The 27,472-nt window shown below is 40.8% G+C and overlaps 2 protein-coding genes across 2 annotated transcripts; both read left to right on the plus strand.

Annotated features, from left to right (window-relative positions):
• Nucleotides 1-134: 134 nt before the first annotated feature.
• Nucleotides 135-4,545, plus strand: LOC125749606 (H-2 class II histocompatibility antigen, A-U alpha chain-like). The gene is made up of 4 exons (XM_049027033.1): nucleotides 135-278; nucleotides 1,778-2,026; nucleotides 2,904-3,185; nucleotides 4,003-4,545. The coding sequence occupies exons 1-4, from the start codon at nucleotides 215-217 to the stop codon at nucleotides 4,125-4,127; spliced, it is 720 nt and encodes a 239-aa protein (XP_048882990.1). The 5' UTR covers nucleotides 135-214; the 3' UTR covers nucleotides 4,128-4,545.
• A 2,899-nt stretch (nucleotides 4,546-7,444) lies between these two features.
• LOC125749593 (H-2 class II histocompatibility antigen, E-S beta chain-like) lies at nucleotides 7,445-10,890 on the plus strand. The gene is made up of 6 exons (XM_049027017.1): nucleotides 7,445-7,596; nucleotides 8,225-8,494; nucleotides 9,024-9,305; nucleotides 9,650-9,763; nucleotides 9,859-9,885; nucleotides 10,053-10,890. Exons 1-5 carry the CDS (start codon nucleotides 7,533-7,535, stop codon nucleotides 9,882-9,884), a joined length of 756 nt encoding a protein of 251 aa, XP_048882974.1. The 5' UTR covers nucleotides 7,445-7,532; the 3' UTR covers nucleotide 9,885; nucleotides 10,053-10,890.
• Nucleotides 10,891-27,472: the final 16,582 nt, after the last annotated feature.

The following is a 27,472-nucleotide window of genomic DNA, read 5'->3' on the forward strand; positions in this document are numbered from 1 at the left end:
TCTTTGAATAGAAGATTAAAAGATTGAAATTAACTTTACCTAGCAACTTCAGTGAAAAGGATTCCGCTTTTCTGATTGGTCACTAGGTGCGTGACGTCGCTCGGGGGTGACGGACTTTCTCCGCTTGATACTTATTCCGCGTGCATGTCCTGCTCTTTGGGTTTGGCGAGTTTGTCAGCAGCCAGGAGCCCAGTGTCAGAATCTACTGCTGAAAATGCGTCACTTTTTTTCACTCTTCATGCTTTTGGGTGGCCTGTGTATCTGTGCAAAAGTTGAAGGTAAGTGACGCCTGTAGTTAAATACTTTTTAAAATCTTTATTATTAAAATTACAAGGTTAAATTAAGACAATTTCCTTAGGAACAATAAACGTTTTCTGATTCCGATTTGAATTATACGTGGCTTATTTGCCTTGTATGGATCATAAATGACAGTAATGCTTAATATAGCTAGTGATTTGAATAACATCGCAGTCATATAGGTCTATAAGGCAGACCCGTTTCACCTGAATTGAGTCTCTATAGTTTATCCACAGCTTAAAAGTAGAGGAATCACAGCCGGTCACTCCTATAGTAAGATAGAGTGGGATGATTATACAGTAAACAATAAACATTTGAGATTATCGAAATCACCTCAGTTATAGCCAATGTAATACTGTCTTAAAATTGTAATTAATTGGATTGCAGTTATTATCATTTGATTGACAGAATACTTAGCAACCAGTGCGCTAAAGCTCCTGATATTCTTGTTTCTTTACACTATAAATTATATAAATAATCTATAATTATTACAGGCTAAAATTGCGCTGGATAACACTTAGCTAATTACTACCCAGTTCTCTTTTTTCATACTTAGAATCAATTTTATAGCATTTTATCATCTCTTTTACATAATTCTGCGTTGATCCTTTATTATTTAAGTCAGTGGTTCTCTAACTTTTTACACTATTTACCACCTCAGAATATATGGTGGTACGGTCACCGGCGTCATGAAAGGATATTCCTCTGCGGACCACTAGAGGGAGCGCGCGGTCCACCAATAGTACGCGTGCCGTAGTCTGACAGGCACTGATCTAAGTCATAGATTTCCACATTTTTCAGCCCACGACCCCCAAAATAACAGTACTAAAGACTCGCGATCCCGACTTTGCCAAGTTAAAACGGAATATTTTAAATATTCAAGTCTTTGAATTTTCTTAATACATTCTGGAAATAATATTGCGACTTCCATTTTGGAATCTGCTGATGAAAGTAATAGCTATCTAACTTGTTGTATCTGTCTTAATACCATAATCTAATGTGAGCTAAAAGGGACTGCACCCTTTACCTGAAAAACAGCTATAAAAATGAGCAAATGTTATATCCCCACTCTATCCCACTACACAGGTAGGCAAGAAGACCATGGTAATTTGTTACTGTGATTCCAGTTACTGTGATAATTTCACCCATGTGTTACTTGGCTACTTTGGTTTGAACTCAAGTGGTATTTGGTCCAAAATGTTTGAGACCCACTGTCCCAATGTAAGCAGAACTAAAAATGCACTGCAATTCACTTTTTCCTTGTAAAACACAATAAATGCTATATGTATATCCCCATTCCTTCATATGACCCACTGTACAGGGTTAACCTATAATAAATGCTGTGTCCTTTTGTTACTCATTCCCTGTGCTGTGAGAGTAAAGAAGCAGGAAACACACCATGTAACAGCTGCATGTTTACAGCACGAGCAGTGACTCCTGTGAATGAGTGACTGATGTACTTTACCTGCTTCTCTCTCAGCTCATATAGATATAAATGTTGTTGCCTGCAAGACCAATGACACTGATCCTGAGGATATGGTGGAGCTGGATGGAGATGAGATTTTTTATTTTGATTTAAAAAAGAATGATGCGGTGTACACAATGCCGGAGTTTGTTGGCCAGTTGACCTATCCAACCTGGGCTCAGGGGGCACAGGCAAATCATCAGGTTTGCTTAGCCAATGTGAAAGTGGTTGCTGAAGCCGAAAACAACCCTCCTGAGCAGATAGGTAAGGATACCATCAGATCGTTTAATCCACACCTGTCAACCTCTATTTCAGATAAATAACACTGATAGAATAACGTTAAATTTACTTACTTCTTAAAATAATGCTTAGAATTAATTAAAACACAGTTCACAAAATGTATGTTAATGTAAAATAAAAGTTAATATTAGACACTTATTTACTATGCATTGTGTTTATGGCAGGGATAATTACAGTGGTACCTCGGTATACGTCCAGCTTGGCGAAAATAACAATAGGATTTTTTTTTCATGGGAACGGATTAATCATTTTCCCTTTATTTCTTATGGGAAAATGGTATACATCCTGTTTATAAGTCCAAGGATCTGAAACGGATTAAGGACGTATACCGAGGTACCACTGTATATTTTAATTATGTCTGGATTTTCATTACTGTGGGTCTGCAGTCTCTTCAGATGTTATAAGCCTGGTCTGTCTGAGATTCTTCACGAAGTTAAAAATGCATATTGGTATTAAATAAATGTTAACGCTCAACACATCCATGTGACTACAATGTGATAACAGTTTACATTTAAAAGTATGACATGCTGTTTTTTAATTATTAGCTGTGAATAATGTGAATTATCCTGGTTCTCTGTGGAGCTGTGACCTTTAGACACACAAACCCCTGGTTAATGCCACATTAGTGCCACACATTGAACTGTACCAATGATTATAGACTTGTTATAAACTTATAGATTGGACTATAGAGAATCCAGTGTAGTAGCACTAGGTTTTATTTCCAGGAACATAATTCAAAATCTGTGCTGAAAAACACGGGACTTTTAAGTATGAAAACTTGTTCTTGTAGTATTTGTATAATGGTAACCTATTAATTTAATAATAATCTTTGATTTCTCAGATCCACCCCAGGTCACAATATATCCCAGAAATAAAGTTGAACTCGGTAGAAGCAACATTCTGATCTGCTCTGTGAATGAGTTTTTCCCACCACCTGTCAAAGTGAAATGGACTAAAAATAACATGGAGGTGAAGGAGGGAGTGAGCCTGAGCCGCTACTACCCCAACAGCGATGCCACCTTCAGACAGTACTCCTTCCTCCCCTTCACCCCCCAGAAAGGGGATGACTACTCCTGCACTGTGTATCACCAAGGGCTGACTGAGCCTGAGACCAGGTTCTGGGGTAAGGTTACCTTTGCCCCCCCCACACACACAAGTGTCATTAAATGAAATTGCTGCCCTGTTACATCAGGTTTAGCATCGAGGCATATGGCCTAGTGTGACTGCAAATAATCATGGGTTTGATACATTAAATGGTTAATTCTGCTTTACACTGGATGTCCATTAAAAGTTGGTAGTGCAGTTTATTCACAATTTTATGGTTAATGGGAATCTGCCATATGGGGGAGTGGCATTTAAAAAAATATATAAAGATGAGAAAATCATGCAAGTAAGAAAATGTATAATATTGATATTTAAATTATACAGTGGTGCCTTGACTTACGAGTTAATTCGTTCTGTGACGGAGCTCGTAACTCAAAGTACTCGTATGTCAAATCAGTTTTCCCCATTGAAATGAACTGAAATGCCATTAATCAGTTCCCCCAAAAAACACTGTGTTTTTTGCTGCATGTTTTTAAATAAGAAAAATGTGCTTATAAATGTCCGCTGTTTAGAAAAGATTTTAACGCCCCTGGCTGGCATTACAGCCTTTATCGAATCCTTCTGCTTCATTAAGGTGCAGATTGTATTTATTAATAAATCTTGTTGTAAGTACCAGCAATTTTTTGAAAACAGATTATTGGGGGTAAGGATGGTTTGGCAGTATTACTATCAGATACCTGTGCAGTTTATTGAATAATAGTCAGGTATGGTTTCAGTTTATGCCTCTGATTTTGTGTTTTTATTATAAATGTTGTGATAAACTATAATGAACCATCAGTAACCAATTAAAATACATATAAATTAATTGCATATCATATTGGTCTTTGCTCATGCAGAACCAGAATTTCAGGATGAGTCAGACATCGGAGAAACAGCATTTTGTGGAATCGGACTGACTCTGGGGCTGCTGGGAGTGGGAGCCGGAACCTTCTTCCTTGTCAAGGGAAACAACTGCAGCTGAGAAGGACATTCAGGGTTAAGCAGTAACAGCTCTGATTGGTCCAGTTAACATGCTGACCTGTGTAATTCATTCTGACGTAACGTCCAATCAGATAAAGGAGTGGTTCGGGAAGTATGCTGTGTAATGTACTAGTGACGAAAGTAATATCTATATATGATGTATGTAACTGGTTAATATGTACACAACAGGGATCATATGAACATCAACTTTATTAATATAACTGATTATAAAATTAACATTTTACCTATTTCATCGATTATCACAAATGCAATTCTTGTATATTATACCCAGTAGAAATTTGCTTATGATATTTCTGTCAGAAAACTTAAGAAAATGAAATTGAAATAGTTTTATGTTATTTTATTCCTTTCCCTTATTTTTGGCATCTTGAATGCTTTGTTTTGTATTCATGTGTTTTGGAACCACAAAGGGTCATTTTGATGTTTTGATTTTAACCATTTTTAATCCATTATTTTTAAAAGAATGTTCACAATTTTGTACACATTTGTTCGTTTACTCTGAAAGTGAGTGTTTATTTGAATTGCATCAGGATAAACCTAAGATTAACTTTCCACACCTTTAATCATATGATCTCATATGTTTCTAACAAAATCGTTTCTGCTTTTGAAATGATATTGGTGACATTAAATGAAGAAAAACTTACTGTGTGTTGAAATGACAGGAGATTAGGATTGTGGTTTTTGTAAACGCTTTTTTAAAATTAAACCTTGAAACTGCACATTTATAAATATATAACCATGGAATGGCACAAACACAATGCTTCACCCCACTCAAAGGATCCCTGTATCTATATCCTGCTGTCCAAGCTTAGACCTATACTGTAAATTCATTTTGAGCTCTTATATTCACTTAGCATGGGCATCGTGCTGGGTCACATGCAGTAGAGGTGATTTTCTGAAAGCATTAATCTAAATGGGATCAGCTGCAAATTGTTAAATTATCGAATTACCATTTCATCTTTTAAAATCCTCTTTCTTTAGCATCACAGTCCCATCACCAAGCTGCAGCCCTCTGACATTATGGAGAATCCACATTGTCTTTGTCACGCCCAGCTCGTCCGATCCTCGTGTGTGCCACGCCCCCCTGATTATCCACGTGTGCTTTCCCGATTGTGCCCAGCTGTGTCTGATTAATATATATGGTTAATATATATCTTTTTAGCAGAGTCCCCAGGTCTTCAGAGGTAGAGAAGCCTGTTCATTAAAGCACCACTGATATAACTCTACAAAAACAGATGTTCATCATACCAAACACCTTCTTATCATTTTCATGTAGGTAACCTAGCTATACTTCATTTTATTGAAAACACATCAGTTGGCTATTTCAGGAATCAGAAATTCTTATACAGCGCCCTCCACAATTATTGGCACCCCTTGTAATGATTTGTAAAAAAGCTTAGAAAATTCCAACCTTTCATTAAAATACATTTTTTGGAAGAAAAACAAATACATCAAGAAATAATTATTTTCAACAAAAACATATGTGTCACAATTATTGGCACCCCAGGATTTAATACTTTGTACAACCTTCCTTTGCCAGTATAACAGCACAGAGTCTTCTATAACATGTTATAGTGTAAGGTTGGAGAATACAAAGCAGGGCATCTGAGTCCATTCCTCTTTACAGAATCTCTCCAGATCACCCAGGGTCCTCGGCCCTCTCTTGTGGACTCTCCTCTTCAGCTCAGCCCACAGGTTTTCAATGGGGTTCAGGTCAGGGTACTGAGATGGCCAAGGCAAAAGCTTGATTCTGTGGTCAGCTAATCATTTTTGTTTTGATTTGAACGTGTGCTTAGGATCACTGTCCTGATGGAAGATCCAGTGACGACCCAGTTTTAGTTTCCTGGCAGAGGCAGCCAAATTTTGATTAAAAATGTCCTGGTATTTTATTGAGTCCATAATGCCATGTACCCTAACAGGGTTTCCAGGGCTTTTGGACGAAAAACAGCCCCACGACATCACAGAACCTCACACCTTACAGTTGGGATGAGGTTCTTTTCATTATAGCCATCCTTCTTTTTATGCCAAACCCACCTTGAATGTTTATTGCCAAAAAGCTCCATTTTTGTTTCATCAGACCATTGAATTTGTTTCCAGTTCTAGAAACATTTCACAAACGCCAGGTGCTTACATTTATGGTTAACTGACAGAAAAGGATTTTTGTCATGCATACCTTCCAAATAATCTGTTAGCATGAAGGGGGCGTCTGATGGTTTTTTCAGAGATGTGGTAACCCCAAGATTTTACTTGGTCTTGTAATTCACCAACAGTCATCCTTGGGGATTTTTTTGCTCCTCTTACCATCCTTTTCACTGTACGTGGGGGAAAATAAACTTGGCTCCTCTTCCAGGCAGATTTCTAACAGGTCCAGTTGTTGTCCATTTTTTTTTTTATTATTGCCCTAACAAGAGAAATGGGCATTTTAAGGCGAGTAGCTATTTTTAATACCCATTCCCTGACTTATGAAGGTCAACACACTTCTCCCTCATTTGATTTGTATGTTCTCTTATCTTTCCCATGTTGCTGAACGACTAAGGGAATTTGGGTTCTGTGTCTCCTCATGTTTGTACCCCAGTTACTCAGGAAGTCATGGATTACAGCTTGAAGGTTCTTATTCACTCCAATCAACTCAAAGATTTACAACTTACATGGGAAACATGCTTCAGTTACATTGTCCATCCATCCATCCATTTTCCAAACCGCTTATCCTACTGGGTCGCGGGGGGTCCGGAGCCTATCCCGGAAGCAACGGGCACGAGGCAGGGAACAACCCAGGATGAGGGGCCAGCCCATCGCAGGGCCAGTTACATTGTGTTCACTATAATTTCCTGGGATGCCAATAATCGTGGCATACGTGTTTTTGTCAAAAATAATAATTTGATGGATTTGTTTTTCTTTGAATAAATTTATTTCAATTAAAGGTTGGATTTTTCTAATTTTTTCAGTGTAATATGAAGCAACTTCAACAAAAGGTGGATTTTTTTCTAACCCTTTTTACAAATCTTTACAAGGGGTGCCAATAATTGTGGAGGTCGCTGTAGCACAGTAGCTTCATGTGCTGTTTGTCATGAATGTATTTGTTTCTCCTGAAAAGCATGAACAGGTATAGCTGAAATTTATTTTAATAAAGGCCAAACATTTTAAATAAAGGTGAAAGTTTCATTGCAGGCTTTACCAGAAACACTGTACTATAAAATTTAGGTGCTATCTGGTCAGGAAGAGGAGGCAAGATTATCTTATCTGCCTAGTAACGAATGACGCGGCGCCGCCGCGGCTGATGATTGGTTCCCTTAATACCGGTATCTGTCTATAGACCCGCTTCACTGTCACAGTCTCACTCCCAGCTCTCCGATCAGCGGTCTGTCCGCCCGCCGCCGACACAGACATGAGTCCGTGGTTCCCCAGCGCCTTTCGGGCTCTCGCTGCGCTGTCCGCGCTCTCCGCCGCAGGTAAGCGGCCGATGTCTCTCTGCAGTCTACGGTGTTTATGTAAAATTCTGGTTGCATGGACTATATGGTCTTTGAAATGTGAAACTACAATAGTCATTGTTTTTAAAATGTACTTTTTAAAGTGGATCCTAAAACAACTTATACTCATTATAGAATAATAATGAGAAACACTGTGTATAAATTTGGTGTACATGCGTATAAAATATGAGATTTAATGATTCACAGGTTTTCAAAAACTAAGCACGCGCGAGTTTCAACGGTCAGTAACGGTCACTAGTTGTGTAGCTTAGAAAATAAAAAAGAAAACACGTTAAATCATTTATATTCGTTATGTGAGATTGAGTGTTTGAAGAGGAAATACTCAGAATTCACTCAGATTTTCATAATAGCGCTTTTAGAGGAGATTCCTGTGGAGATGTTATGTCCTGAGGGTGAGTTTTGGTTCCGAGTATCACGACGAGGAGCCTGACTTTAGGTCTCATATTAAAACAACAAAAATGATCTGAGTGTGTTAACGGAAATGTGCTGTTTGTTTGTTGTATTCATTGGTAAATTAAACAACATAAAACTGTGTGAAGTGAAGCCGCCTTCAAACGTATTAATGTGAGTCTGTTTGTGTTTCTATCAGACGGTTATTTCTTTCATAACCAAGGCGAATGCCGCTACAGCTCAGCGGACCTGAAGGACATGGAGTTTATCGACAGATACTATTTTAACAAGCTGGAGTTACTGAGGTATAACAGCACTCTGAATAAGTACATCGGTTACACTGACATCGGAGTGAAAAACGCAGAGAGACTCAACACAGACGGATCAGCGGCAGCAGCGCACGCCGACCTGGACACATACTGCAAGCACAACGCTGCGAATTTCTTTAAGAACATACTGTATCATACAGGTGAGAGACACTGAGCGGAGTGAGAAACGGCGCAAGGAGGAGCGTCGGCAGGACAGTTACTGTACTTATTATTTATTTATAAACGTCAGAAACGGCAGTAGGACGAATTCAGCGCCTTACTGAATAACTGAAGCCGCGAACAGACATACTGAGGGAAACGTACAGAAAGGCAATTGGGGGGGGGGGGGGGGGGGTTATGTGCTGTGAGGAAGACGGGTGCAGCAGCTTGCAGGAAGCAGCTAACAGGGGATGATGGCTGACCTGTGCAGTTTAATGCACATAGCACTTAATCCTCTTTCATGTACGTCTCTTTATTTGTCTACATAATTATGGTGAATTCAGAAATTCTTTTTATGTTATACTTGTATTTGAATTATTTTGAGTGGTGTTGGCATTCATTCTCATTAGCACTCCATAGCCTGGGTTCTTCATAACCTGGTTCTCTTGGTGATGTGTCTGATTATCTGCTTCTGACATAATCTCCCCAGGATTTGTTTATTAATTATGATTCTCTTCCATTACATTTTAGTTGAACCCACTGTTGAGGTTACAACTGCAAAGGGCTCCAGTGAGCGACACACCATGAAGCTGCAGTGCAGCGCGTATGACTTCTACCCTGAAGGAATCAAACTGAAATGGCTGAGGAATGGAGTGGAGGTGAAGGACGGTGTGACTGCCACTGAGGAACTTTATAATGGAGACTGGTACCACCAGATCCACTCCTATCTGGAGTTCACACCCCAGTCTGGAGAGACCATAGAGTGTCAGGTGGAGCACAGCAGCCTAAAGCAGCCCAAGACCTATAAATGGGGTAAGACGAAAGACCAACAGTGTCAAAAGATCATCAGGGTTAAAGAGGTGAACACTATTTGCTAGGACAAGCATTTCTTGAAAATGCGCTTAGTTTTCTTTATTACTTTTATTAAAACTTTGTGGGATACGTTTATTTTTCAGTTAGTAGCTGTTTGAAATGAATTCCAACAAAAATTACTAATGTTCAATTTACAAATCAGTTACCCATTCAAGCATCAATTGCCGGAGGAAACCAGAGCCCCCAGAGGAACATGCAAATACCAGAAACATACACAATAAATTAATTAAATCCCTATTCAGATTTATGATACACTGTTGACTCCTAAGATCTTGTGTTTTCAGACCCATCAGTGCCTGAAGGAAAGAGAAACAAGGTGATCATTGGGGCCTCTGGCTTGGTGCTGGGGCTCGTGTTCTCCATCGTTGGATTGGTCTATTACAAGAAGAAGTCCACTGGTGAGAAGCCAAATCAGCATCAGCAGTAAACATTTCACCACAGTGTGTGTCTGATGAATAATGCTCTATGCTTCATGTTTGTCCTTGTTCAACAGGGAGAATTTTGGTACCATCAAGTTAAGGTAAGAATTACATTAACTAAAAATAAACATAATATTATTGCATAAACACACTGGAACAGTATAAGTATTTTAGCAGAAAAAGACTAAACGAGAAGTTTTTATATTATAAAAGCAATATACCACATGTACACCTGCCTTCATAATTAAAATTTTATCTTCATTCTCAGGTGCAGAAGAAGGGCCTGGATTGTGGTGATGTGTTTGATTACTCAGGATGATTTATGTTTTTGCCATTAACATTATGTATATGCAAGTCTTGTATGTATGAATACAGTATAATGTAGAATTTTATTATGCTAAATTGCACCAGTTTGATATTTTTATATGTAACACATATTACTGTATTTCCAGACAAGGGCTAGAGTACTCTGCTGTATATGTGTCCTTTTTATATTGGGTTTGATGTCATAACAGGTAAATTTCAGTTTTGCTCAGCAAGGAAAGAGGTAGCAATCATGCTCAGAATTTATTCTTTTAATTAAAAATCCATCTTTATTGGTACATTGATATAGTACTGATTGAGATTGTAAGAATGGATTCCTGTGTGATGTATTCACAGCTTCTTGTGAGGAGTCAGTACCATGTGATCAGATTCATTGTTAAGCAGCAGGTCTCAGCTGGACCCCACCAGTCATAAGCCAAATCATGGAAGACTGTGAAACAGCAAAAGCAGAATTACACTCAGAGTTGACTTTACCAGAAAACATATTTTCCTAGATTTATTCTCACTGACTCACTAGCTGGCTTATGACATTTTTCAAATTTAGAATCGATTGACAAGTATTCTGAAATTGGATTAAAAAAATTTAATATATACCCAGAAACCCTTCCACTGAATACAATATAATTCATTTTCTTTATTAAAATTTTGATGACAAAAAAAGACATAATCTCTTTAATACCAACAATATTTCTTGCATATATTACAGCAATTTAACAATGCAGTTGTATCTCTGGGTTCTGTATAAATCAATTTAATCAGTAATAAAAGTTTACAAGATTTTATTTCTTGTTTTGTTGGTTGTGCAGTTCTTTACATTTTCCTATAATTCTCTAACTTAAATGCTTCTGGTTAATACATTACTAAGTATAAGCAATGTTCAGAAAATCTTTTTTCACAAATGTCACAGGAGGTGGTCTTTATAATAAAAGATGAAGACTCAAGGAAGGGGGGGGGGGGTTGATTCTGGGTTTTGTACCCACAATCGTCTTTTCACAATAAACAGCATCTTTACCTACTGAGCCATATACCACCTCATAGGCAAAAATTTATTTTATGTTCCAGTTAAACCCGTGTCTATGTATTATTTTACTAGGAGTTTAATAAAAGACCAAATATATTTAAATTTTATGGTTCTTGAAATAATTGTATTGTTGAACTTATCAACATATGTCCATTGATTAGCAGTAACTGCCTATTCATCTTAGATGATGAATAGAGGATGTTCCTATATCCTGAAAAAAATGAAGCACTCACAAACATAATCAATTTAAAATTGACATAATATTGCAACTGAGTCTGAACTGGCCAGGAATCTACTGAAATACAGAGATATGTGAAACTGGCACAAACAGGCAGATCAGACTACAGGTCCAAATGTTTCAACATAATTGTATTAGGGTTTCAGCTCAATTCATTTCTATACTATACCCTTATATAAATCCAACATGCATATCTACTTACCCAGGGTATCACCAGGCTTGCAGCAGAGGTGGAGATTTCAGGTCCAGAGAGTACAAATCCAGACCAGGATTTTGTTTCAACCAACCAGTTGAATATAAAGAGTCAAAGAGTCACAAGTCAGAGTATTCAACTGGTTGGTTGAAACAAAATCCTGAACTGGATTTGTACTTTCTGGACCTGAAATCACCTCTGGCCTGCAGCCTATCCCAGAAAGCACTGGGCATGAGGCAAAGGACACCCTGAATGGGGCGTCAGTCTCTGTCCAAGGTACATGCTGACACAATACAGACAATTTAGAGAAAACCATGTACATTACAAGTTTTTGACCTGCTGGATAAACCCACATAGACATAAGGAAAATGTAAGTTTTACATATGGACCTGGTGGCAGGAATTGAACCCCCTTCTCAGGAGGTGAGAGACTACACTGCCAACTACTGATACCATGATGCCATGGTGTAATGGAGTTCCACTCAATCAGTGATGTTGAGCAGCTGGTTGGTCTATGCTAATCAGTCCAAACAGTTAAGCTAATGATCTTTCAAAGATTTATAAGTGAAAAAAACCTGAAGGCTGGGAAGGCAGTAAAGATACATGAGAGCTGTGGTGATATGACTAGTTGAGGTCACTGTCCTTGTGCAGGATTTTGTTTATATTCCTTGAAAGTGATGCATTGGAATACATCTATCCATCCTGGTCAGATTCAGGGGGTCCTGGAGCTGTAAAAGTATCTAACAAGGATGGTATAGTCATAAGGTCATTAGGTTGTACTGATAGGTGCAGCAGATACAGACCGTTGGATTCTTGAATGTACTGAAATCCATCCATCCATTTTCCAAACCGCTTATCCTACTGGGTCGCGGGGGGTCCAGAGCCTATCCCGGAATCAATGGGCACGAGGCAGGGAACAACACAGGATGGGGGGGCCAGCCCATCGCAGGGCACACTCACACACCAATCACTCACACATGCACACCTACGGGCAATTTAGCAACTCCAATTAGCCTCAGCATGTTTTTGGACTGTGGGGGGGGAAACCGGAGTACCTGGAGGAAACCCCACAACGACATGGGGAGAACATGCAAACTCCACACACATGTGACCCAGGCGGAGACTCGAACCTGGGTCCCAGAGGTGTGAGGCAACAGTGCTAACCACTGCACCACCATGCCGCCCCATGTACTGAAATATATTAACTAAATAATAGTACAACCCTTTAAAGACATCCTGAGAAACCTCTCAAAGGATAATATGGTAAACGGTGTAAAAGGAGTACTATCCACAGGATTATAATCATTCTTACACTTCCAGGTGATAAACCTCTAATATTTGAATTTGTTTAGGTTTCTGTGCAGTGGCAGGTAAGGGGCAGAAATCAAAAATGATATTTCTGGTGTAAAATGTATATCTGTGATTTGAGAAGCTAATATCTCAATGTATCTGAGATGAAATGAGAAATGAAAAATTATTTGCTCTGTACATTGTGAATTGGGTTTCTTTAGCAAAGGTCTCACTAGAGCAGGGTTACTCAACAAATGGACTCCAAAACACAGTTTAATCTGCGTGATGGATCCCCAACTCGGCAAATATTATCATCATTGTTGCTGAATTGCTGATGCAAAACTGGGATCATTGTGAGAATCATGTTTTTTATTTCTCCAGCACTTTCAACATTATCCAACCATAACTGCTGCGGCGCTAAATGGAGAGGATGGGAGTGGATCAGTGCCTTGTCTCCAGTACTATCAACTACAACACCAACACACCACAGTATATAAGAACACTGGGCTGTGTGTCTAATACGGTGCTGTGCAGTACATGTGGTCTAAGGGAACAATCCTGCTCCATTTCTGTTCAGCTTATACACTGCTGACTTCTCTTATAAAAAGTAGAGTTATCACATCCAAAAATTCTCAGATAACACAGTGAAGTAACACTGGCAGTGATGATTGTGAATACAGGGGACTCCTCAACAACTTTGCAGATTGGTGCCAGCAAAATTGCCTACAGCTCAATGCTAAGAAGACCAAGGACCAGGTGATGAACTTTCTCAGGGCAGAGCTGTCAGCAGTCAGTCTAGTGAGCATCCAGGGGATTGAAGCTCTCCAATCCTGTAAATACCTGGGTGTTCATCTCAACAACGAACTAGACTGGGCGGACAACTCCATTGCCTTGTACAAGAAGGGCCAGAGTTGACTTTAATTCTTGCAGAAACTAAGATCCTCTGGTGTACGAAAACCACTTCTGAAGTTGTTCTATGCCTCAGTGGAGGCATCAGCCATCTTCTATGCAGTATTTTTCTGGGGCAGCAACGTTACTGCAGTGGAAAAAATAGGCTGAACAAACTGGTCAGCAGGGCTGGATCTGTTCTGGAGTGCTCCCTGGACATCTTGGAGGTGGAAAGTGAGATCAGGATGATGGTGAAATTCCAGGCCATCTTGGACAACACCTCCCACCCCCTGCCTGAGTCCCTCTGTGCCTTAGGTCCTTCAGCAACAGGCTGCTCCACCTGCACTGCTCTGCGAAGTTCTCTAGTTTCTTTGTCCATGCAGCAGTCAGGCTTTAGAACCGGCTGTAAAAGCATCACAGGAGATCACCTTATGATCTCAATAAGGTATAAGGTATAGTGTAGAGGAGTAAGTAGTAACCTGGGCCATACTCAAATAATAGTACACATAAACCTATAGGTAGTTGTGTCCAAACTTTTAACTGCTGGTACTATATATAATAATGTACACACACGCACACACACATGCTATATTGACAAAAGTATTGGGACACACCTGTTGCTCATTGAATTAAGGTGTTTTATTCAGATCCATTGCCATAGATGTATAAAATCAAGCACCCAGCCATGCAGTCAGGTTTACAGACATTTGTGAAATAATGGGTCGTTCTGAAGAGCTCAGTGAATTCAGTGTACTGACATAGGATGCCACCTTTGCAACAAGTCAGTTTGTGATATTTCTTTCCCGCTAGATATTCCATAACAGTAAGTGGTATTATTGACAAGTGGAAGCATTGACATCATGGGATTAAGAAAGTTCATCTTTTCTTAATTTGGACCTCAGGGGGAAATAGCTGAGTGCCCTTTGCACTACAGCCACACATAAACAATCAGAAAGAAGGACTGATACTGGGCAATGACATGATATGACAAAGTAAGTAATGCTTACAAAGATAACTGGAAGTAGTGTCCAGTGGGCCAGTGGTTCACTGGGAGAATCACACCTTCCGACACACTGACTGACTCTCACACACTATGAATCCCCAGAGGTACAAGACATGATACAGATAAAAAGTACAGTTGAATTTAACACTTTAAGTTTCTTATATTATATTGTAATTTCAGTTAAAAAAATAATGAGCCATGAATATTTTCAAAATTTCTTATAATGGAAGTCTTGACTATGCAATACTAGCCTATGATCGTGAGATAAAGGTGCTGTGAGCTCAGACTGTGCACACATGGTAATTAGTGAGGATGCTGGATTGATCCTGTTATACAGGTTTTGCAACATCTAATGACATCACTAGAAGTCAGGCAAGAGCTGTATGTCTCAAAAGGCCCATTATAATGTGCTTTATAACACGGTAATAGTGCAGAGAGAAGTTTTTTTTTCACTTTTTTGAAAAACTACATTTAGGCATGTTAAACCTTTGTAGTTAAAAAATATTAGATTATTCAATATCACATACAGCTGCTGACCAGATGTTGCTACATAAAATGTAATGTAAAAACCCTCAATAATTACAACTTTATGATGTAGGTCAGGGCTGTTGTCACTGGAGGAAGCTGCCCTGGGTCCGGGCACTTGGGGGGGGGGGGGGTTGTTCAAGCTGTCCTGGGTCTGGTCACTGGGGGCTGCGGGGGTTCAGGAGAGGGCCTAGGTAGGAGGGGATTTACATCATGGCTGCCCAGTTCAGGTCATTTTATCCTGGGCCTGGGAATCATGCCCTGAAGTAGGTTTAGAGCAAAGTACAATCATATATATAATATACTGTACTGCTAAAGATTTATGAACAGGACAACAAGGGCGTAGACTTGGGTATGGATGGTAGGGACAGGTCCTTACCAATAATTATATAATGTGGGAGAACCATATATGGTTAGGGGGCGGGGTTTCGGGGATGATTTCGTTCCTACCAATGTTGATACCAAATCTAAACCTTCGCAGGACAAGTGATGTGACGTTTTGTGATCATTTACTACTATGTATTACAAACAATGACAACTGAATTTATATGACAATAGATTCTAATGGACTGCAGTCACATGGCATATATTTACTGCAAAAGAGGCAGATATTAGTTCATTTGTTTATTGTTGTCACAACCCCCCCCCCCCCCCACCAGTCTAGTTCTGTGGTGTTGGAGTCACATAGATATGAAGGGAGAAGAGAAAGTGAAAGAGGCGCAAATCAGCTCCTTATTCACATTGGCCTGTTTATTTCTAACTGGGTTAACAAACGTAATACATACATGCTGGGCACTGAGCTGTCACTCAAAAACCCATTAGCCAATGAAAACACAACTCTGAAAAAAAACCCACCCACCCGAAAGGTTTAGGTTAGAACTGCAACAAAAAGGCAGGCAATACACATTTACATTCGGTTCTCTGGTCTTGTGCCCTGTGCGGTCTAGGTTAGGCTCCAGGCCTCCTGTGATCCTGACCAGAATATATGGTTAGAAGATGGATGGATGGAGTTGGTCGCCTGGGTGTGAGGGGTCTGTGATGATTTTCCTGCCCATTTCCTGGCTCACTTAGAATATAGGTCCTGGAAGATGGGCAGGTTAACGCAAATGATTCCTTTTGCTGACCTATTAAGTTTTGCCAGTTCTTGTTTTTCTTGGTGCTTGATCTAAACCAAACTGTGATGGATGAACTTAGAACAAACTCAGTGATTGATATTGTCAGGGTTCAGTGAGCGTGGGTAAGGCGAACGGGCTGGAAGCAAGCAAGGCAGGCAGAAGTTCGGGGAAAATGGGGATTTAATAAGGGAAAGCAGGGTAACGGGAACATCAGACGTCGACTGACAACAGCTAACATCAATGACGGACAACGGACACAGGCAAGACTTGGACTCAAATAGACAAGAAATATCAGAATAACAAGACACAGCTGGGTACGATCAGGGAAGCACACATGGATAATCAGGGGGGCGTGGCACACACGAGGATCGTATGAGCTGGGCGTGAAAGATATGTAGGAATGGATTAGTAGCTCCCAAGGAAGTTTGAACCTCCTCATCTGGCTTTGTACCCCGTGCTTCCTAGAATAGGACCACTCACTGTGACCCTACACTTGACAATCATTATGGAAAAAAAAGATCAATATGTGACATCATACTATTTACATGCTTGTCAAACTTGATTATTGACCAATGAGAATTCAGAAAAACCACTGGTAACATTACCACCAGTCAAACAGTAATAATGGTAATTCTTTAGCTTGTGCCACTGAGAGGTATTAGTGGAGCAGTGGTGTCTTACCAAGGTCAAACAGAGATGACATTTAAAAAGCACACACGTAACTCTCAGCTTGTACCTGAGAGTATCACTCTGGCACCGAACAGTGCATGCTCATTGAACAAAAGTATTTTAAAAGACAGTAATTTTCTTAAAAAACACTGATGTTAATTAGAGATGTGCTCTGATGATGACAAGCAAGTGAAGTGTGCTGTAGTTACACACTTATTGCCAGGCCCCTCATTTAGAAGAGACACAGGTAAGGAAATCCCTCTGTGTCCCAGGAAATTAAAAACGCTCCGTCCTGTATGTAACAAACCTTCTCATAAGTGTAAAAGGTGGTTAAGGTCTTACTGCCAACATGGACATGAAAATGGGTTATACTTGTACCATAAATATTTCATTGTTTAGCTTCACCATTAAACATTCAGCATAATATTCAGACAGCCAGCTCCAGTGGTAAATAAAGGTAAGTGATAAAGGTTACTGCAGTTCACTGCCCTACAGTGCTGGGGTGCTCACTGCTCACCTGCTATAAACCCATCCATCGAGTGACCAGCATATTAAACATACATTTCATACTCGTCCAGCGGTCTTTTACACACACACACACACACACACACACACACACACACACACACACACACACATATATATATATATATATATATATATATATATATATATATATATATATATATATATATATATATATATATATATATAACCATACATGCAGAGTGTATAAAGCATTTCAAACACAAGGAATGCAGTTCATGTATGAGATTAATGTATAAGAACTTGGGGAGGGAATGTACCACTAAAGAGTTCATTATATAATAAGTCACCAACGGCGTCACTAGTTTCCAGGCAGAGAGGCTTTCAGCTGGAAAAGCCGAACTGAGATTTAAAGAAAAAAATCCCAGAAATTTAAACGGAGCCTTTTACTGCCGCGTTTTTAGTTTGCTCTTCAGAACAATGTTATTTAAATATATGAATTTGTGATTATGTTTTGGCTGGAGATACAGAATAGGAGAAAATATTTTATTACCCTTGCTAAAGTGTGGATCAAAGTGCGACTTCCTACTGACAAATGAGAATTAAAAAAACCGCTGATAACGCTGTCGCCAGGCAGACAGTCAAGACGGTAATTCTTTATCTTGTGTCACTGAGATGTTTTAATGAAGAAGTAGTGCTTTACCAAAGACAAAAATGGATGCAATTTTAAAACCACACCCCTAACTGTGAGCAAAAATATTTTACAAACGGTTTCAAAGGTGGGGCACAGTGTATGAATGGACATTTGGCAGAAACATGTATGTATTAAGCCAAGCACACATATTGATGTAAATAAAAGCTTTAAAAGAGCTGTGATATAGAAGTGGGGAGAGTATCAGAAATAAATAAAATCATTCAATCTTGTTGCAGAAATTGAATGAAATTAGGTATAAGATTATACATAATAATCGTACCAATTAATACTAAATAATTCAAAATTCTGTAAGACGGACTTTGTTTGCTATATAGTGTAAACCTTCAGTGTTCACTCTTAGAAACAGTTTCATCCAGAACGTTTATTATGGATGTTGCAGAATCCGTTTCATAGCACCTTTTTGAAATATTTACACTGTCAACATTAATATTCTTGCAGCTTTTTCACAAATACGTCTTACACCAAGCAATCCAGACTTTACACAAAAAGTCCCGAATTTACCAATAATATTTTGGCACAAGCCCATAAGAAACGTTTCCAGTGTCATCACTAGTTGCCAGGTAAAGTGGTTTTCTGACTAAAAAATGTAAATGGAAACCCAATGAATCTCCATTATAGCTCTCTACCGCCACCTGCAGGATATTCAGTTCTGAACGCTGTTTTTCGAGGAAATTCACAACCACTGATCTTTGCTATTCGTGCAACAGTCATTTATTTATTTATTAACCTATACCGCTTGTCCTACACAAAGTCGTGGGGGTTTGGAGTCTATCCCGGAAACAACAGGTGCAAGGCTGGGAACAACTCAGGATGGGGCACCAACCAATCACAAGGTACTCACACACCATTCACTCACTCTACTGATACAACAAGGATTATAAAATATACTACCCCACCAAAAAAAAAGGCGTCTTGAATTTTTCTTTGGACGGCCTTTAGCTTTCATTATGGCGCACATTCGTCATGGCATAGTTTCCACAAGCTTACGCAACATCTCACCCTTCATTTTCATCCAGAGTTGCATTAATTTCTCCCTGAGATCCTGTACTGACAAGTGAGTTGAACCTCCATGAAGCCTCCTTCAGTCCAAAAGACCTTCAGTGAGGTTAAGGTCACAACTCTGTGGTGACCAAGTCATGCGTGAAAATGATTCCTCACTCTCCCTGAACCTCTCTTTGACAATTCGAGCCCAATGAATCCTGGCATCCTTGTCCTGGAATGTGTCCACGCCAACAGGGAAGGAAAAATCCATTGATGACGGATGGAGGTGTAACCTGGCCATTCAGTAGATTCAGGTACTCAGCTGATTTTACTTTTTTTATGCATAATAATAATAATCCAGTCATTGGCTCTTAAGTATTTGTTGATATAAACTCAAATGGCAACTTTTTTAGAACATTTTAAAATGAATTTGAGGAAGCACTTCTTTACACAGCGTGTAGTTAGAGTATGGAATAGTCTTTCTGCTAATGTAACGCAAGATAAAACTCTGGGTTCCATTAAATCAGAGCTAAATAAGATTTTAACAACTCTGAGGTATTAGTTAAGTTCTCCCCAAATAAACTTAATGGGCTGAATGGCCTCCTCTCGTTTGTAAATTTCTTATGTTCTTAATTTTCTGTAACTTATTCAGGGTTGCAGTGGGTCCATAACCTATGGCCACAAGGCGCGTAATCACCCAGAATGGGGTTCTAACGCATTGCAGGGCACAGTCACACACCATTCACACCTTTGGGCAATTTGGTAAATCCAAACAGCCTCTGCATGTTTTGGACTGTGTGGGTAAATCAGAGGATCCAGAGAAAACCCCACAAAGACACTGGGAGAAGATGCAGACTTCACATACATGGAACTCTGATGGATACAAGGGTGTGAGGAGACAATGCTAACCTCTGTACCATCATGCCACCCTATTATTATTATTATTATTATTATTATTATTATTATTATTATTATTATTATTATTATTATTATTATTATTATTAGGGGCGGTATGGTGGTGCAGTGGTTAGCACTGTTGCCTCACACCTCTGGGACCCGGGTTCGAGTCTCCGCCTGGGTCACATGTGTGTGGAGTTTGCATGTTCTCCCCATGTCGTCGTGGGGTTTCCTCCGGGTACTCCGGTTTCCCCCCACAGTCCAAAAATATGCTGAGGCTAATGGGAGTTACTAAATTGCCCGTAGGTGTGCATGTGACAGTGAATGGTGTGTGAGTGTGCCCTGCGATGGACTGGCCCCCCATCCTGGGTTGTTCCCTGCCTCGTGCCCATTGCTTCCGGGATAGGCTCCGGACCCCCCACGACCCAGTAGGATAAGCGGTTTGGAAAATGGATGGATGGATTATTATTATTCACTAAGTAAAAAAAAGCACAGCTGGATATTTAGAATGAGTGATTGATGTATCAGACCTTTGACAGTCATTCCTGATTAAACTGTCCCTTCAAACAAAGAAGGTTGTACACAAAATGCCTGAATATGGCAGCAGTAACACACCACTAAAGGGCCAATCAAAAAAGAAGTTATCAATGACATCACTAGTTGCCAGGCAGAGAGGTTTGTCTGAAACGCGAACTCAGATTAATTGAAAAAATCCCAGGAGTTTAGAGGTCTCTACTGCCACCAGCGTTACCGTCTTCGGGAAATCTGTGTTTATTTGTGATACAGAATGTTATGAAATATTTTATAACTCCTGCTAATATATAACACAATAAAAAGTGTTGTGTTTGTATTATTCAGAATATTAAGTAAATTGTGAATTTTGTTTTTGGTAATTTCAGATATAACTTCATCGTTGTCCAATTATTTCCTATTTTGCCTCTTATTGGTCACTCTCCCCTTGGGGGGGGGGGGGGGGAGTCGTCAGACATTTATAGTGAATCTTGTGTTTATTGGTTCTTCATCTTACTTCTCCCTGAGCAGCCCAGGCACAGGAAGAGGGCAGTAGGAAGGTTTCGCTTCTGTATGTCATAACCATTGTTTCAGCAACAAGGACCAGGAATAGTCAGACCATGGGAAACCCCCCAGGCTGCCGTTCAGTCACTGTGGGGGAGGAGAGACAAAGACAAGAAGGGCGACGGGGAAGAGAAAGTGAAAGAGGCACAGGGTGACCTTCTTGTTTTATTTTGTTGTTTTGCTGGTCATTTGATCTGACATCTACAGAATGTTAAAACGCTGAATGTGTGAGGATGCTGAGTGTCTGTCTGGACGACACCTGAGGATGGATTAGCGTCCCTGAGTGTGATGCTGGGCTCCTGAAGGGGAGGCTGTCTTAGGACAGGTTACATTTTCCCCTCTGGGCCCATGGTTGGTCCAGATCATACAGCCTCTTATTTTACTCGTGATCCCCACAAACCTAACAACATAACCTGTCTTGGCAATAATTCTAATAATAATAAAAATTATTATTATTATTGATCCCTGTGGAGAAATTCTCTTTTCACCTCCCCCATCCTAATCTGCATGAGACCAAGCTTGGTTGTGACGGGCAGCTAGCTAATACACTAGCCCGTCAAATGAGTACAACAAACTCTATGGAAATCAGAAAACCACACAGGTGAGGCTGCTTCCTGGCCAGCGTCAAAACTGCAGCCGGAGGATTCTCAGCCTCTGAGCCACACACTCAGCCCATTAAGCTCCGCAGCAGTCTGGGGAATGGGGGAAGCACATTGGGGCTGAAGGGCAAAAGACAGGGAGGAGAACAGGGTAGACAGCAACACCTGCTGGTCAAATGGGGAAGAGACACGAAGGACAGGGTTGGACAGGCGCTGACCCTGACATCCATCCATCCATCCATCCATCCATTAATCTACTTATTATTTTAAATAAATGTATTCATTTAAATGTGATAATTCTTGGAGAGCTGCAGGATCTATCATGCACCTTTATGCTGTATTTATGAATTATTAAGCACTTTGGTTTGGTTTTACTCCTGGAAGGGGGTTCTTGTCTTTCCCTTTCCTCCCCTTTCCTCCCCTTTCCCCCCCCCTCTTCTCCTTCCTTTACCTTTTTCCCTTCAGAACATTTCATAGCAAAAGGAGGAAAAATGTTCCAGTTTGACCCCATCGAGGACCATAATAAAATAAAGAAAATAAAACCTTAAATCTCAGGCTCCTGATTCCCCTGAAGGTTACAGTTGACTTAGTCACAGCTCTACTCAGACCTTCATCTAACCTTAATTCCTCGTTTCAATCTGACCCCAGGGTCTGATATTTCCATTCTGCATCTTAGCAGAAAACATTAGCCTAACCCCTACCCTGACCTTACCTTCTCATCCTTATTTTAACCCAGAATTCCTCACCTGACCCTCATCTGGTGGGGGTCCTAATCCTAACCATGACCCCTAATCCCAACCCCTAGTCTGATCCCAAATTAAAATCCTCAGCCCTAACTCCATTCTAACCCTGACCAGGGCCTTAGTCCCCCCAGCACCTCACCCTTATCCGAACGCTGATAATCCCCACCTGACTCCCAACCCTGGGGCGGCCCCTAATCTCAACCACCCCCTAACCCTAACCCTTACTCCTAGCCCAAATAAAATCCTTAACTTTATCCTAATTCTAATCATAACCAGAGTCCCACTCTGCCTTCATGGAAACCAAAATGCTGTTCAATCCTTTAGACAGGTATTTACCTTCTATTGGACTGTTTCCAGTTGTCTGTCTTACCTACTTCATGGATCCCAAATACTCACTATATTCTTCATTTTGACATATAATATCATGACCACCAGGGGGCATTGTCATTAAAGTGGGGAAAACTGCCGCTACCGTATATGCAGTCATTGCAGTCATCATCATCATCGCAGTCAAAAACCTGAAGATACAGATGTACTTACCTTTAAATTTTCCAGCCCCCGATGTCTGCCTTCTCTGGGGGGTTCCACATACTTACCGCTCTTACCATTTTGATAAATAAACATTACTGGCACTAGGGGGCGCTGCCAGCTGGATATTTAGAATGAGTGATTAATGTATCAGACCTTTGACAGTCATTCCTGATTAAACTTCAAACAAAGAAGGTTGGCCACAAAAAGCCTGAATAACTCACCAGTACTCAGCAGAAACTCACCACTAAAGGGCCAATCAAAAAAGAAGATACCAATGACATCACTAGTTCCCAGGCAGAGAGGTTTGTCTGAAACGCGAACTCAGATTAATTGAAAAAATCCCAGGAGTTTAGAGATCTCTACTGCCATCAGCGTTACCTTCTTTGGGAAATTTGTGTTTATTTGTGATACAGAATGTTGTGAAATATTTTATAACTCCTGCTAATATATAACACAATAAAAAGTGTTCTGCTTGTATTATTTAGAATATTTAGTAAATTGTGAATTTTGTTTTTGGTAATTTCAGATGTAACTTCATCGTTGTCCTATTATTTCCTATTTTGCTTCTTATTGGTCACTCTCCCCTTGGGGGGGGGGGGGGGGAGTCGTCAGACATTTACAGTGAATCTTGTGTCTATTGGTTCTTCATCTTACTTCTCCCTGAGCAGCCCAGGCACAGGAAGAGGGCAGTAGGAAGGTTTCGCTTCTGTATGTCATAACCATTGTTTCAGCCACAGGGACCAGGAACAGTCAGACCATGGGAAACCCCCCAGGCTGCCGTTCAGTCACTGTGGGGGAGGAGAGACAAAGACAAGAAGGGCGACGGGGAAGAGAGAGTGAAAGAGGCACAGAGTGACCTTCTTGTTTTATTTTGTTGTTTTGTTGGTCATTTGATCTGACATCTACAGTGTCAGTGGAAGTTTGGCTGAACATTAAAACGCTGAATGTGTGAGGATGCTGAGTGTCTGTCTGGGCGACACCTGAGGATGGATTAGCGTCACTGAGTGTGATGCTGGGCTCCTGAAGGGGAGGCTGTCTTAGGACAAGTTACATTTTCCCCTCTGGGCCCATGGTTGGTCCAGATCATACAGCCTCTTATTTTTCTCGTGATCCCCCCAAACCTAACAACATAACCTGCCTTGGCATTAATGCTAATAATAAAAATAAAAATTATTATTGTTCCCTGTAGAGAAATTCTCCTTTCACCTCCCCCATCCTACTCTTCATGAGACCAAGCTTGGCTGTGTGGGGCAGCTACCCACTGCAGCACTCAGGGAGCCCGGGGTTAAGGTCTTTGCTGAAGGACCCTCAGATGTGGTGCAGCCAGACATGAAGCAGCGACTTTCTGGTCACAGGCACACAGGTTTAACCCCCTGAGCCATACGCTGCCCCCTCACACTGCCTTTAACTACCAAACAAAATTCCTACTATTGTGCTTTAGGCTCAGATTTAGGCTCCCAGTGTTCCCAGTGCTCCCAGGCCTCACCCCCGACCAGGAGAAATGGGACAAAAATGGAATGAGACGAACGGCAGGAATACATCAACCAGTGCTATGGAAAATTTACTAAAACACAAAGCTGAAATTTAATTGATTAAATGCATTTACTATTGAACTGGTTTTTACAAAAAACATTCAATAGTTAAACCATGTTTTTAAAGTTTTTCTTTAGTTTAAAAATATACTGGATCTGAGGCTTGTTGGCCTTCACTTATCATTTATTTGGTGTCTGGAGCAGGGAGGTAAAAAGTGACAGGGCCCCCTCTAGTGGTGACTTAATGTACAAATTATAGTTTATAAAGTATAATGAAATTCTTGCTTACATGCATTCTCCACATGTTACAGACAATTAACAGGACGGTGCAACATTGCAATACAATAAATGTTAAATGCAAAACACTACAACAAGATATCTAACAACAAATACTATATGGACAAAAGTATTAAGACGCACCTCTTACTCACTCGGTTCAGGTGTTTTATTCAGACCCATTGCCACAAATGTATAAAGTCAAGCAGCCAGCCATGCAGTCAGGTTTACAAACATTTGGGAAAGAATGAAGAGCTCAGTGAAGTGTAATAACGTCATAAGATGCCACCTTTGCAATAAGTCAGTTAGTGAAATTTCTTCACTGCTAGATATTCCATGGCCAACTGTATGTGGTATTAATGCAAAGTGGAAGCATCGAGGAACAACAGAAACTCAGACACAAAGCGCAGACCATGTAAAGTAACAGAGCGAGGTTACCAAGTGCAGAGGTGCATAATGCCATCATCACAGTCACCACCGTCATCGCAGTCACTGCCATCATCATAGTCACCACCGTCATCGCAGTCACTGCCATCATCATAGTCACCACCGTCATTGCAGTCACTGCCATTATCACAGTCACCACCGTCATCTCAGTCACTGCCATCATCACATTCACCACCATCATCACAGTCACCATCGTCATAGCAGTCACTGCCATCATTGCAGTCACCACCGTCATCTGAGTCACTGCCATCATTACAGTCACCACCGTCATCGCAGTCACTGCCATCATTACAGTCACCACCGTCATTGCAGTCACTGCCATCATCACAGTCACCACCGTCATCTCAGTCACTGCCATCATCATAGTCACCACCGTCATCACAGTCACTGCCATCATCACAGTCACCATCGTCATAGCAGTCACTGCCATCATTACAGTCACCACCGTCATCTCAGTCACTGCCATCATTACAGTCACCACCGTCATCGCAGTCACTGCCATCATCATAGTCACCACCGTCATCGCAGTCACTGCCATCATCATAGTCACCACCGTCATTGCAGTCACTGCCATCATCACAGTCACCACCGTCATCTCAGTCACTGCCATCATTACAGTCACCACCGTCATCTCAGTCACTGCCATCATTACAGTCACCACCGTCATTGCAGTCACTGCCGTCATCACAGTCACCATTGTCATAGCAGTCACTGCCATCATCACAGTCACCACCATCATCTCAGTCACTGCCATCATCATAGTCACCACCGTTATAGCAGTCACTGCCATCATCACAGTCACCATTGTCATTGCAGTCATTGCCATCATTACAGTCACCACCGTCATCGCAGTCACTGCCATTATCACAGTCACCATTGTCATAGCAGTCACTGCCATCATTACAGTCACCACCGTCATCGCAGTCACTGCCATCATCACAGTCACCATCATCATAGCAGTCACTGCCATCATCACAGTCACCATCATCATAGCAGTCACTGCCATCATCACAGTCACCATCGTCATCGCAGTCACTGCTATCATCACAGTCACCACCATCATCGCAGTCACTGCCATCATCACAGTCACCATTGTCATTGCAGTCACTGCCATCATCACAGTCACCACCATCATTGCAGTCACTGCCATCATCATAGTCACCATCATCACAGTCACTGCCATCATCATAGTCACTATCATCATCGCAGTCACTGCCATCATCAAAGTCACCACCATCATTGCAGTCACTGCCATCATCACAGTCACCACCGTCATCTCAGTCACTGCCATCATCACAGTCACCATCGTCATAGCAGTCACTGCCATCATCATAGTCACCACCGTCATAGCAGTCACTGCCATCATCACAGTCACCATCGTCATTGCAGTCACTGCCATCATTACAGTCACCACCGTCATCGCAGTCACTGCCATTATCACAGTCACCATCGTCATAGCAGTCACTGCCATCATCACAGTCACCATTGTCATAGCAGTCACTGCCATCATTACAGTCACCACCATCATTGCAGTCACTGCCATCATCACAGTCACCACCGTTATCACAGTCACCATCCTTATCCTGGTCCTGAAAGTGATACCTTTTTATCCACAGATTAACTCCAAAGTAGCAAACAATGAAGACAACAGGAAAATAGGATGAGGCAAAGGTAAAAAACATTAAACCATAAAAGGACACAATAACACAGAAAACATTATAAGACGAACTCACTCTGTCTGTACGGCCATGATGCTAGCAATGCAAGCTGAAGTCTCAATGAACCACAGTCCTGAAAGCCAGTATTAAATTGTAGGATAGTTCATGCTGATCAAATACAAGGTGCCGTTCATTAACAGCCAACGATTAGGTGTCATGATTAGGTGTCAGATGGCCTCTCTGCTGCCATCATGTGTTTGAGCTGCGCCATGACACTGTCAGATTGGACTGTTTCTTCACAGACTGTTACTGTCTGCAGCAACACTGACTCTTCACTGAGTTATAAAAGTGAAATTAGTCAGTTCACCTTATCGAGTTTAATGTCCTGCATGGCCACTTTTCCTCTCTATGACCATCATGAGCCCGTTGTCCATTGACCCACGTTTCTGATTTGGCCACGTCTTCAGTTAGATGCTGCTCTGAG

Source organism: Brienomyrus brachyistius, chromosome 9, assembly GCF_023856365.1.
Source record: "Brienomyrus brachyistius isolate T26 chromosome 9, BBRACH_0.4, whole genome shotgun sequence".
NCBI lineage: Eukaryota > Metazoa > Chordata > Actinopteri > Osteoglossiformes > Mormyridae > Brienomyrus > Brienomyrus brachyistius.